The following is a 14,631-nucleotide window of genomic DNA, read 5'->3' as shown; positions in this document are numbered from 1 at the left end:
TATGATATGTACCCATCAACATGTCCAATGAAATGAAAATATTCACGCCTAAAAAACAAAGTACAGTATGAAAAGTAGGTGTGTACAAATGTACATTGTATTTGCTTCTATGAATAAGAGCAATGTACAGTAATTGCAGTGATAAAAAGAAAATTATTGTACATGTAGCATGGAACTGCAAAAATTCAGGTACACCAGAAACCAATGTACCAACCACTCACCATTACAAACCTTAAGGAGGAAAAACACCCACAGTAGATTCTTGTTTTGAAACAATCATATGAATTCTCTAAAAAACAATTTTCAAATCCCAAAGGTACAAGCTAAGCTACATGTACACGTGTATATGTGACATTTTTCATTAAAAAAAAAAAATCTCAGCTACGATGTACAGCTGTACAGCTGCACATGATTCTTCATGTTACCAGTATATCTGATAAGGCCTGAAAATTGAGTGCTTTAAAAAGTGGACATAATCATCTAAATCACTTGGGCATCCACACAAAACCGTACTGTGTACGTTGCTTACGTCAACACCCAGGCCAGATGCAATGGTAGCTATCAGAACTCTGATTTCACCATCTGTTGCTAACATGCTGTCAACAATTTCCTTTTGGATATCAGTTTCCATGTTCTGGGGGTACATATAAACTTATTAACATACCTGTGGCAACCTTCTGGAAGCAGTGCCATAAAGGTCGCGTACACATTACTGCACATTTTTCTTATCATCCTTTCACAACATGCACCATGGATCTTCAAGTCATCTGCCAGCCACTTGAACATTGTATCTAAATCTCTTGCAGCAGACTTGACAACATGTTTTATATTTTGCTTGTCCGGCAACTGATTTACCCACACATAATTGCGAAGACCAAAGTTTTCGATGATACCGCTACGCACATCTCTGGTTGCAGTGGCTGTCAGGGCAACAGCGGGACTGACGACTTGAGTTCCGATCGTAATTCACCAAATTTTCCATACACTGCTCGAAATGCTTTGGTGTCTCCAGATGCAGTCCCCCTATTTGAAAAATAAGAAAAAAAAAACAGTAAGATTAAAATAAAAAACATTTTCTACATTGCACATGTGATTTTAATAATGCCTGCAGTCTCTTCAATGCATATCGCATAGCCATAAGACTGCATAATTTTAATCTATAGATGAAAAAGTATTGTAAGGGAACATAATGTGTAAACGATTGTAACAGATACGCCGAGAGAGGGCGGCCAAGAACGAAAGATGGCGACTGTCCTCAGAGGACCTATGTTGATGATTCGGTACCGAAGACCGAATTAAAGTGTTCAAAAGGCAAACCCTGTCTGATTCTAGTGTTATTCCCTGTTGTGCAAAGTTGTCCCCTTTCAGTATGAGTACATTTGCATACTGAAGCATGCTCCTATTTGAGTTTTTTCTCTATGTACATGCACATGAAGAATTAGTCTGTGGGCCTCAGCGTGTGTCTCGATTGCTCCTCTGTCTGTGTAGAGGAGCAAAGCCGACGAGACACAGGCTGTGTCTCACAGATTAAAGCTAAGGCAGTAGGCCTATGTGTAATTGCATTTGTATGCGAGAAAGTTACAGTAGTTACTGTACTGTACAAAACAATTAAACCAGTGCAGTTACGGTGTTAACAATTTATTACAATTACACAGGATTTGACTCAGCTCAGTACACCTAGGAACACTCACAAGAGTAGTACTGTAGTAGAAGCCTGACATGTGTTTACCCTACCCGGCCCAGAGGCCAGACATTTAACTACATTTAGTTTTACAATCATTTTTTTTGTTGTTCAACTAGGGGCCTACAGTTACAGTTTGTAATTCAAGACAAGAGACACGTAATGAAAGTTGCCTTGACGAATCATTTGTAGAAACTGGATAGATCTACACGTAACGTTAAATGATTAGCTTACCGCTAGGCCGCTTGAGTCTTCGACTATGTCACGCAGGCCAAGCAAGATCCATAGCCCTGCTCATCTGGTCCGAAATTAAAGACTTCAAAGGCATGACAAGAGCCACAGCTTTCGGAGAGTCTGGTCCATCATGTAGATCTAGTTTGCGAAGAATATCAACGCACAACGGTGCAGCTTGGAAGTTGGAACACCACACTATTGCCGAAACCAGTCGGCATGGAGATAAACAAAATCATGAGTCTATGACCACACACGGAGAAACGAGTAGACTCTACTTGTAGTAGGGACTTCGGTAATCATGTAGAAATGCACACCATGCACACCTACCATTTCCTTCCTTAATTTGTCAATGAAAACTTCTTGTGGCTATCAGAAATGTCAAGATGGACCATATCTGACGGTGTCATGAAATTTCATAGTCAATTGCAGAAGAAAAGTAGCTAATTTTGACTCGAAAGTACGCCGATCGACGACTGTCTCAGCGTAGCATGATGGATGATCGATTATGTGGAAGAGCGATATAACGAGAATAATCGATCGTTGTAGTCTGTAATACAGCCGCTTGTTTGGTGTTTAACCACAATAATTACGTCGGCTCGACAGTATACTCAGTAATGTGGAAAAAAGAAAGTGATCTTGATGCGTCTGGTTTTTTTTTTTTTATCGTCTTAGTTAATTTTCTCCTGCATGTGACTGTATATCTGTCAACATTTTTCGCTGACTAAATGATGGACGGATAATATGTGTACAAAACAGTAAAAGATATATGAAAAAATGGGAATTATCCATCATGAATATTGCACAATAAAATGGATTTTTACTACAAAACAAAAGCAAATACTGGGTTGCTGTTTTTGTATACATAATAAGAAAATGAAATGGAAAAATAAATACTGTCATAAAAACAATTACTTTCTACTGTAAGTTGAACTTATCAATCGAAAACATATTATCATTTCAATTTCAATATTCTGTTTCTTTTTAGGTAAAATGAGCACTTTATGAGAAGTCCAGAATATTAATACATGATTGTATAACATACACTTTTTGTAATACTATTCTCATTAATTTATTAAATTAGGCCTATGAATGATGAAAATTACTAGAAACAAATCCCCTTTGAATTCAACTTCCTTCTCATCTTCTTTTCTCTCTCTTTCTCTCTCCCTAATAGCCCAACATTTTTTCTTCCACTTTTCCTTCAACCATATTCTATTCCCTTCAATACTATTCAAATTAAATAATTTAATCTAAATCATTATCAACTTTTTTCATGATAAAATCAATACTTGCCACAATTTTTAAAGAAAGGATCGATGTCTTAATCCTGGTATGAATAATCGTACCAATAATTTGAATAGTAGTAATCATGATGGTGGCAATGAAAACAAAGAACTATCACAATAGCTCACTTGAGCCTTCGACCAGGGAGGTGGTCCCACGCCTCCCTGCTTCGACTCGGGTGAGCTAACAATAAGAAAAAAAAAATACGAAAAAGAAAGTAGGGCCTTGGGGCTACACGTATTGCACGAGTCGAGTTCGATATTGTTAGTAAGCGGCTAATTAGAGACTACCAGAATCGATTATAATCGTTGACATCGTTCTCTGCGAAATCGGTGCACTAGTTACGTCGGAGACTATGTTCGCGACCGACGTACTTTTCAACTCCGATTTCTCATTTTTCTTACCTTTTCGGCTTTCTAATTCCATGAAAACTCTCTGATATGGTTCAATTTAGCATCTCCAATAGCTGCACAAAATTTGAATGACAAACAGCGAAGCGAACGGTAGGTGTGCATTTCTACACGATTACCGGGACTTCTAGATAAGTTCTGGTTCTGCTGCTGCTCCCCGAAACCGTCAACGAATCCAAGCTTCTCAGTAGCACATTGCATTGAATGCTTTGAACTGGATCTGGATGAATACGCTGAAAAACTCTGGATAGAGTATCACTCAGCACTCAACTCTTCTCATTATCACTGTCAGAAAAGCGACGCGGAGACGCTGACGTTGACATCCATTGATCATGTAAACAAGGTTTGGAGGAAATACTTGAAATGCTGCACAGATTTTGGTCGGAAAACGCAAGACTCGGAATCAATACGAAAAGCACATTTGTTGCACAAGCCGTATGCTGTACACGCGATCCGGGGGATCCCCGATCGAGAAGTAAAAGCCACCTCGAAATTGACATGTACGATTAATCACGATGCTTTAAATGGGCGAATATCTTTTTTACAAGTATTTATCAATTTTTTTTATTTGTAATTTCTAATTTATTTTTTTCTGTCGAAAATAGATTTTAAATGCTGGTTATTGTGATATTTATAATTTAATTTATAACAGTTATGGAAACGAGTAGAAGTTAGTCTTAATCTTACGCACGGTTTATGTACGTTCTAATTTCATTCTCCTCTTATGATCTCTAAGATATATCATTTGAGCAATTTTTAATAAAAAGAAAAATAGTTTTGAAATTCCATCAATATATGTAGAGATTAATACAAATATTGGCGTAAAAAAACGTATGTTATATTGCTACATGCAATATACCTGTTTGCAATAAGACTACAAGATTAGAGATCGATCGACTTTTTTCGATCCCACAAATTGCCTGCTGGACGCGATCTCATCGACCAATCAGGATGCTCGAAATGAATGAGGGATGGGGTGGGGCCGATTTTTTCCGAAATATTTCGGGGAGACTTGGCAAACCAGACTGGACTGTTTTGGAGGTCGAGATGCGTGCGTGCGCGGCAAATTAATACAAGAGCGTACGGTGGAGCATACGCGTGCTGTAGCGGTATGTGCGCGCGGTAAATGATCACACAAAACAGTCCAGGCAGTGGACTAGTTCATCTGCCACCCGGGAGAGACCCGGGAGTGACCCTGGATCAGGTGTTCGGTTGGTTTGGTCTCAGGTGAAATTTCACGCCATGCTCGAGTTTGCTTCCACAAAGTAGAGTAAAAAGTTTCATGAAAATCGGAACTGTTGGTAATGAGGGGTTATTAGAGTTCTTCGCAGGTTTTCCTTCTTTTTTTTTTTCTTTTCCGAAACAATATTATATCAACAGCTATAATATTATAAAACTGCATTTTGTAGGAACATTCAGAAAGTAATCAAACTCCATTAGGGTACGTAACACGGCAATGGAGATGGATATGATAATAATGATAATTGTGAAAATAACAACAATGTCAATGACGATAACACTGTTCTCATTGTATTACCAGTGTAAGGCAGGCCCTACTACCATCATTGTTATCTATATTATCATCAGTATTTAATATTATCATCACTATTAGGCCTATATTACCATTATCGACGTTACTGCTATATCATCACTTTTATCCTGATACGTGTACTGCATTTGCTCTGGGATATCATAGGCCTACGTGTCCTACTAGACCTTTGTTATACTGGCCTATTAGGCAAAGACAGACGGATGCTATACCTGACGTTTCTGAACAATTCGACCGATGAATTATGACGTAAATTCTGTTCAGCTATCTTAAAAAAACGCCCAATTTAAAACGCAAAAAAACCAAAACAAAACATGATACACCAGTAGGCCTACCCTCGTATTATATCATCGCATCCTCTCGCCGAGTACATAAATTATTCTTCCATATTCCATCGACAAGTCAACATTTTACAAAGGTCCATATGTGTTTACAGTGCAAACTGAGGTTAGATGATGGAGTGTGCTTTCACGTCGAAAACATGACAGCTTAATACTTCATAAAGTGACTATCCGTTACACATTGCTCTCCAGCTAAAATCAACTTAGATAAGCATATCAGTAACAAAAACAAAAAGAAAGAAAATAACTGCTTCTACAATATTGACATAAAATCTCCAATATTCAATTAAAACCCCATATGCCGTTTTTATTTAATCTTTACAGTACAGTTGTTTACAATTTGTAAATTTGTTATGCCCCATTAGTCACTTCTATTTAGTCCTGTCAGTAATGTCATAAAAAGAGGCGTTTCATGAAGCATAGGAAATGTTCGAGAATAGTAAAACCATATGTTTAATAATCTACGCTGATAAGCTGACAAGGAAGTAATTAGAGTGACTGATATATGACCTCGGAGTTTTCTGCAGGTTTATCGAAATTCGGAAACTCCTTATATAAGAAAGCAGGTTAACCAAAAGACGCAAAGCCATCACTGGGTGAGTCCTAATCTGTCTCTTCGTCAACGTGTGTCCATGCTGCTTTTGAAGATGGAATTGAGAAGGCAGCTGGTTTTTCTGGCATTGCTGTTAGTCGCTCTGGTGACGGTGGTGGCTCACGGGAGAAAAGGCCACGGTTGGGGAGGGATGTCGCGTAGTGACAGCCGGCATCATCATGGCGATCATTCCCAGGGTCACCACGGCCATCATCATGGAAAGAGCGGGAGCGGCAGTGGCAGCGAGGAAGGGAGCAGGGATGGGGGTAGGGACACCAGCAGCTGTGGTAAAAGCAGAGGCAAAAGGGGAGGCAAAAGCTGGGACAAAAGCGGAAGCAAAAGCGGGGGCAAAAGCGGAAGCAAAAGCGGGGACGAAAGCGGAAGCAAAAGCGGGGGCAAAAGCGGAGGCAAAAGCGGGGGCAAAAGTGGAGGAAACAAATGGCCCGGTAAGAAGCGTCTACGCGACCCACTCGACAGGCCCAACTTCGTCCTCTTCTTCGCAGACGACATGGGCTACGGAGACTTGGCCTCCTACGGCCATCCGACTCAGGAGCGCGGCGCCATCGATGACGTCATGGTCGCTAGAGGCATCCGATTCACCGAAGGCTACGTGCCCGAGTCTATCTGCACGCCGAGCCGCACAGCACTTCTCACAGGTAACCTATCTGTTGACAAGTTAGTGCATCTTCGTGAGATGACGATAAAAATCATCTACATGCTGTCGTATCTTGAAACTTCACGCAACTTTCAGACATTTTGGCAAGAAATTTAACGAGTTGTGTGTGCCGTTGTTGTTGTTGTTGTGATATGTATGGCACATATTGAGTGAGGAACACGCTACATCAGTAAAATTTAATCCCTCATTTTCTGACTGTCTCTTTATAGGTTTCCAGTCAGTTTCAGTTTATTTTATTCAATCGAGGCAATTCGCCTCAGCAAAGCTGTTCTTCTGTGAACAACATAAAGAATAACAGAAATACATATACAAACTACATAAACAATAATAGAGAAAGGAACAAGAGTCAGGTATTTTTTTACAACAAAAACAACGAAACTTTTGTAAAGTACAACAAAAAAAAAGGGAGGAAACGAAACAAATACCTACGGTAACATGTTATTTTAACAATTGTTATCAAATAGAGAGAAAAAAATCCTGGGCAGTTGCTTTGGCTATAGCAGAGATACGTATATCAAGAACTCGTTTGAAACTGGACAGAGAGATTACTTGTCAAGTTACTTGGAGGTAACTGATTCCAACTCTGGACTCCTCTAAAGGAAAGACTTCTTTTTCCAACTTCTATTTCAACCTTACTTACGCAAAACAAATTTCTTCACACTGTTTCTCAAAAAATAATTCGTTTTATATGCTCTTCAAAATATCGTTATACTAATTTGAGAATAAAAAAAAATAGAGCCGGCATATTATGCAATAACTTAAGTTGAGCGTTTCGTTCGAGGCACTTTTGTTATGTGTTATATATAGTACCTGATTTTTATATCTATATATCTATAAATAAATGTATATATGTAGGCCCTATATATATATATATATATATATATATATATATATATATATATATATATATTTCTCTGTAAAAGAGGCAGATGATAAATACCGGTATAGGAAAAGTATACAATGTGATGTTTATTCATAACTTTCATTTATTCCCAATTTGAAAACAGCACGACAGCTGGCTGAGCATGGATCAAGACTAGTGGACTGAACTTAATCGTTTCTGTTCTTTCTCCACCGAATCACGTCCATCACGATGTGTTCAAAATACAGGGTGACACATTTGCTCCTGCGACAGTTCTTGCTCCTGTCTTAATAATGTACCCCAATGACTTCGCGATTTCGATTGTTACTGATGTGACAGGGTTTTAGGTTTGGCTTGATGTGAGGATTAAGGGTTAGAGTTATTGGGTTAATGTTTGTAAGTAGAGGTAGATTTCATGTTTGGCTTAGCATGCAGACATTTCATGATGAGAGCATATACTAATTGTCGCAGGAGCGATTGTCATGGAACCGAAAAATGTATAATTATCATCTCAGGTCGTTACCCGGCTCGCGTTGGAGTCTACGGCCGAAACAGGCGGGTGTTTCTCCCCAATACCCGAACCGGGCTCCCAAAAGGAGAAGTGACCATAGCCGAGGCTCTCAAGACGGCGGGATACACCACCGGAATCACCGGCAAATGGCACCTGGGTAGGCGTCTTTGTATTATGACTCTTTGAAACCCGCCCTAACAAAAATATCCTGTGGTATGTCCCTTTGGTACTTGTCGGTACCTCACGATGTACCACACGATACATGGTACCACAGGTACTGTGTGGTATACTGTTATTATATACCACAGCTGGCTGTGGTATCTGTGTGGTAATGCAATGTATCCTGTGGTATCGGATGTAACCACACAAAGTACCATAATATCCAATACCATGGGCTCATGTGTATGCCACTAGCCGGTTGTGGTACCCATGTGGCAATGTATCTTCGGTACAATATTTTGATCAAATCTTCTATGATAACATTAGCTACAACTCGATGCTGGACTAGGTCATTTTACTTGCAAAGAACCATCTGGAATGATGATGCCTTTATCAAACATTGTAAACCTGAAATTTTGAGAAGTTAGGGCCTATATGCCTATTGCTGCCGATGATGTTAATCACGTCGGAGAGCCGGTGCATTTTTTTTTAATGTGATGCTAATAATACTCCGTGATCTTTAAAGATGAAATCAACTCTCTCCATTATTAGAGCCGTGAGACGATTAAAGTATGTAATCTTGTTTCACTTTCAAAAGCAAGCAAATCTTATGTTAGCTGAAGTAGAAACTTTCTTTTTTCTCTCCATTTCGCTCATTCTGTTTGTTTTTTCTCTCTCCCTCTCACTCTCTCAAAAAATCCCAAAACCAAAAAACAAACAAACAAACAAACAAACAAAAATCAGGTATAAACGCGGCTTCGTCGTCTGATGGAGCCCATCTCCCGATGAACCACGGCTTTGATTACGTGGGACACATTCTGCCATTCTCTAACTCCTTTTCTTGTGATGAAACTGGGGTAAGATCCCTTTCCATAATGTTTTAAGCTTCAAAATTTCGTAAAAGTTTCATACTACTTTGTTCAACAGAAGTTCATTCATTTCTTCTTACAGCTAGCTTATCCTCTTCATATTTTTTATAAACTAAATAAAACTCTCTACATTCCGATTATTTGGGGAACATGCAAGGGTCATGTTTCCTGATTTAAAAAGTAAAAAACTCTGACATAAAGATTGACTCTTGAAAATAAAAGTTCTTGAATATCATGCATAATTAATCAGATCAAATTCGTATTTGGCGTCGGATTATACGGAATGGCATGTGTTTCTTTGTAGATTACAGTATACACATAAACTTGGAGAGTGCACAATTCGGGGTCAGATTTTGCCTTAGAGTATCAAATAAAACAGTATTCCATCAATTTCATATTTAATTTGATTTTTAATCGTAAGATATCAGCCTTTGGTTACCATTGTTGAAGATGTTCGTAATTTCATTATATCAACGTACAGTTATGAAACACGATATCTTAGAAAATGAATAAGTGCTATTCACCAACAGCAGCATTGCCCTGTCGCAGATTATTTTATCTGTGCACTGGCAAGTTTAGATAGACGTGCATGATGTCATCTCTCTCAGTTGAATGAAAATAATTATTCGAAACTCTCACAAAAAATCACTTTACAATGTCAAACATTGTCGATATACTTTGTGATTCATTACTGGGTGGATGGAGCGTAGGCCTACTATTATCAGTCCTTCTACTATAGCAAATTCTTAACTGAATGACAAAAGACATTTCCCATTGCAGTATAATAAAATATCTGACAATTATGCTTACTTTGTTTGGATTGTTTCTTAAGATTTAATGACCAATGAATCAAATGCTAGTATGTGAAGATATTGATTTCATATACAGGGATATCGTTCCTGACTTCCAAAGATTGTCGTGTTTTATGGGCCACTATGTATTTTTCCCCCCAAATTTAAATAAGTTTTGCTTTGTTCACACTTCCTGATTCATGTCTTGTGACGATGGTGTGAACAAAGTGTCCGTTTACGTTTCTACCATTATCACACAGCGGTTTACCGATTCTCCCGACCCCGCGAATTGCTTCTTGTACAAGCGAGATCAACTCTTGGCCCAGCCGTATAATCACACGTACCTCACGCAAACCTTCGTCAACGACGCCCTTTCCTTCATAGCAGATAACGCCAAGAAACCGTTCTTCTTCTACTTCGCCCTGGCCAAGCCCCACGTGTCGCTCTTCGCCTCGCCCAAGTTTGCGGGAAAATCGCGACGAGGTAGGAAATCAAACAGCAGTACAAACATGGAAAATTATATTTAAAAAGTACTTCTTCAAAAGCTCAAAAAGAAATATTTGTTCTTTGCATAAAATAAAGAACGTTCAAGGGAGTAGAGTGTATATTGAAACCCACAAAGATCATTGCCATTAATGCTAGTATCGGAAAAGCGACCAAGATACGAAGTGGAATATAGGCCTATCATATACTCCTCTAAAATAAGTCACTGCAACTGCATGCGTCTCCACTTTTGATTTCCAATTATGAAGCTGGTATAGAAACAAATGAGTAGATTATTTTCATGACTTAAAATCGTCAATTGGATGATTAGCGGGCTTGGGTGCTCAGTACAATCAGCGTATGAACAAACTTGACTCAGCCCTTTCAATGCTATTTGGTACAAATATTTTTTTTTTTTTTTTGGGGGGGGGGGGGGGGTGGGGGATATTCTCATACATTACATGACACGACCAGGGCTAACACTTTCAGTTTCGTCGACTTTCCTCACGAATGGCATTCCAATTCCGTGCTATCCGGTCCAGCATTGAATGAAATTTTATTTTTGTAACCAGGAGAATACGGTGACAATGTGAACGAGCTCCACGATGCCGTTAGTCAGGTCCTGAAAGCCCTGAAAACCCAACGTTTGTCTCGAAACACGCTGGTCGTCTTCATCTCCGACAACGGACCGGAAGTCTCGGCTTGCACCCATGGAGGGGACCCCGGGATCCTTAAAGGCAAGTGAAGTCTATTCAGCAGGGTACTCAATTTGATACCAATATGTACTAGTACCTCACAGGGACCACTCTTTTCACTCTAATGTATTTATGATTCCATTCAGACGCCTTAAATTGTGGCGTCGAACAGGTAGGGCCTTGTAGCTCTACAAGTGAGCCGTGATCATTTTGTTTTTCCCCCAAACACTCTGGTTATTGGGTGTGTATATCGATATCACTATTTGAATAAAGCAATTTACTCGTGAGAGGCATTGAACGAGGTAGAGATGGAAAGTGTCTTTTAGAAATTCTTCAATGTCGAGCAAATTAACCAATTTTGTACTCGGGTCATCGATCTGGGTATGTCATTACCTCTTTAACCTGGCTCTCATATAGAAAACTGTCAGTAGCAGCGTATTGTTGTCCTATGTAGATATCTTTAAATGCAGCAGATAGGTATAGGCCCTATGTTAAATCGCTTTACTTTGGCTGTCACTTTAAAGGGAAGATAAACCCCAAGAGCAATGTGGATTGAGTGAAAGCAACAACATTAGTAGAACACATCAGTGAAAGTTTGAAGAAAATCGGACAATCGATGCAAAAGTTATGCATTTTTAAAGTTTTGATGTTGGAACCGCTGGATGAGGAGACTACTAGAGGTTATGACGTATGAGTGGACAACAATACCAAGAAAATATAAAGAAAATTCTGTAAAAATCCATTTTTCAAGAAAATTACAAATTCCATCAGCTTGATGTTGACATATGTTAAGGGTAGCAATTATTCCCCCTGCTTTCTGAAAGCGGTTGGTCCATTGCTCTTTCATAATTCTAGAAAAGTGAATTTTTGTTGAATTTCCTTTATATTTTCTTTGTATTGTTGTCCACTCATACGTCATATCCTCTAGTAGTCTCCTCCTCCAGCGGTTCCAACACCAAAACTTTAAAAATTCATAACTTTTGCATCGATTGTCCGATTTTCCTCAAACTTTCACTGATGTGTTCTACTAATGTTGCTGCTTTCACTCAATCCACATTGTTCTTTGGGTTTACCTTCCCTTTAAGCGCGTTTGGTGATGTCTTTTCACATTGACATATTGTGTACTTTTTTAAATATATGGAATTTTGTCATCTAGAAAGCTGATAATTCACTCCCTTTCTGATGTTGTACATAGAAGTGCTTCCTTTAAAGGGACAGTATAGTATTGTTTGAGGTGAGGATTTAGCTTTTAACTTTTGAAATGTTACAGAACATCTGTCCCACCTTTTATAAGGATCGCTTTGTTTTGGATATCTCAGCCATTTCAAAATCAATTTTCATCAGATAAACTTTGAATTCCTCTTAGAATAACTATGCTCTTTCATATTTCATAAGAGATGTCTCATTATTTTTTGAAAAAAAAATCATCAAAAACCGTTGGAAACCTGAAGCCTCATCTCAACCGAAAGTGTACCATCCCTTTCAACTGTGGCGAGATCACCGGATCGTTATGTCAAGATTATGCTAGAGCTTTTATTGATTCACCGTCGATACAGGTTACAAAATCAATTCATGGGAAGGCGGTGTTCGTGTGCCCTTCGTGGCTTACTGGCCGGGCATGATCAAGCCCCGGGTCTCAAATCAGATCGTCAGCTCACTGGACATCATGCAAACCTTCGTTGACCTCGCTGGGGCCAAACTTCCGGGCGATCGCGACTACGACGGCAAAGCCCTCACGGATGTTTTCCTACGCAACGCGCCGTCACCGCACGACATTCTGTACTTCTACTGTCAAGATCGGCTCATGGCGGTGCGGGCCGGGCCGTACAAGATCCACTACTTCACGCAGCGCGTTTTATCGCAGGACTACTACGCGAGCCTGTGCCAAGCCGGCGGATTACCCGGGAAGACTCTGCTTCGAGACTGTCTTTCCTGCTACGACGAATCATGCGTGCAAGCGCACTGCCCTCCACTCGTCTACAACCTCGAAAAAGATCCTGCCGAGACCTACCCACTGGATACGTCCACTAACCCGGCTCTTAAGCAATTCCTGAAAACCCTGCAGCGCAAGGTACAGTATATGTAGGCCTATATTGTTGTTTTTGTCACATTTTTTCTGGTACCAACTGCTAAAAGAATAGCGTCTGTGCCGTAAAATTATCAGGGGGATGTTTCATGAAGCTGTTCGTAAAGTTACGAGCAACTTACAGACTTACGAGCGACTAATGACCAGTTCTGATGTGCTATACTTATCAGAATTCCACAATTCAGCAAAAGAACTGATCACCAGTAGCTCGTATGTAATTCGTAACTTTACGAACAGCTTTATGAAACACCCCCTGGAGTTTGTATCTTTTTGTACTTCAGTACGCTTTTATAATTTTGATCAGCATCATAATTTTATAAATCAGTTATCATGCGAATGCTCGGATGCTACATAGATTAACTTATATGCACCTACAATGTTATGCTGTTTTATTGGTACTTTTGACGCTTGCTTGTTGTTGTTAATGTTTTAAAAATGATCTATATACGTCACACAAGCTCCTCTGTACAGTGGATCACTCTTTTCCAGAGTTATATGAATTCTAATTTTCTCGCCCAATTGCAAAGTGTGCGTTGTGTTTTCGTTATGACGTCCGCACATGATTATATTTTGTATATATTATACTCTCTGAATTGTGCTTCTGTCAAATTGTTTAACAATATGAATCGACAGAATGTATATACGTTTCCTTTCTTTTTTTGTTCAATGGAAATTGAATATAATATCACTGAATTGAATTAATTGAAGGTCGATGCACACATCTCGTCGATGGTTATTCCCGATCCCCTTCTGGACGACGTCGACGACAGTGGTTCCATTGCACCTTGCTGCAATGCCGGCACGACGTGCGTCTGCAACTACGGCTTTGTGAAGGGACCGTACAACTGACTAATAAGCTGACGAGAATGACAGATAAATCTCTGTAATTAGAAACAAAACAAAACAAAACAAACAAGAATGAATGATTGAAAGCTTGTCATTGCAGTAAATTGCTCTCTCCGTCTCTTTCTCTCCCTCTATTACGCGTGGTTTTGTTTATATTTTGTGAGTTTATCAGCCTTATTTTTTTAGTCGATTTGGCAGTACTGATGGCAAAGTCAAGATAAAATTATTTGTGAAGTACTGAAAAAATTTATATACACTGTAGCTACATATATTTTTCTGTCATTCCGAATTGTTCTCATTGAGTAGGTGGTCATGCCTGAAATCTCATTTGTAACCACTGTTGAATCACATATCATATCAAACATAGATGGCGTCTTTTCGTAATTGTTTACTATATAGATTTTGAATATGATTATTCGTAGGTATTGTGCGAAAGAATTAAAGTAAAACACCTTTTTCGATATAGACAGCCGATCAATATAGGTCGACACGTGAAGACACGTAAAGACACGTAAAATTCATAAATGCTGTGTAATCTTCTCATTTTGTTCCGATGTGACTT

General features: G+C 39.2%; 1 protein-coding gene and 1 pseudogene across 1 annotated transcript; one reads left to right on the top strand and one right to left on the bottom strand.

The window, feature by feature from the left end:
• Positions 1-42: 42 nt before the first annotated feature.
• LOC140235723 (ATP-dependent DNA helicase RecQ-like) lies at positions 43-1,754 on the bottom strand (annotated as a pseudogene).
• A 4,392-nt stretch (positions 1,755-6,146) lies between these two features.
• On the top strand, positions 6,147-14,072 carry LOC140235721 (arylsulfatase-like). The gene is made up of 7 exons (XM_072315734.1): positions 6,147-6,747; positions 8,145-8,297; positions 9,044-9,156; positions 10,220-10,442; positions 11,015-11,179; positions 12,694-13,208; positions 13,932-14,072. The coding sequence occupies exons 1-7, from the start codon at positions 6,147-6,149 to the stop codon at positions 14,070-14,072; spliced, it is 1,911 nt and encodes a 636-aa protein (XP_072171835.1).
• The last annotated feature ends 559 nt before the right edge of the window (positions 14,073-14,631 follow it).

Source organism: Diadema setosum, chromosome 12, assembly GCF_964275005.1.
Source record: "Diadema setosum chromosome 12, eeDiaSeto1, whole genome shotgun sequence".
NCBI lineage: Eukaryota > Metazoa > Echinodermata > Echinoidea > Diadematoida > Diadematidae > Diadema > Diadema setosum.
The sequence above is the reverse complement of the archived record's forward strand: the minus strand, read 5'-3'. Positions and strand labels throughout refer to the sequence as shown.

What these genes read in the sequence shown, in the direction of transcription:
- LOC140235721 (XM_072315734.1), top strand. Translation starts at nt 6,147, where the DNA reads ATGGAATTGAGAAGGCAGCTGGTTTTTCTGGCATTGCTGTTAGTCGCT. An exon ending in CCGCACAGCACTTCTCACAG is followed by an intron (nt 6,748 to 8,144) that starts GTAACCTATCTG and finishes TTATCATCTCAG; the next exon opens with GTCGTTACCCGGCTCGCGTT. An exon ending in GGACCCCGGGATCCTTAAAG is followed by an intron (nt 11,180 to 12,693) that starts GCAAGTGAAGTC and finishes CCGTCGATACAG; the next exon opens with GTTACAAAATCAATTCATGG.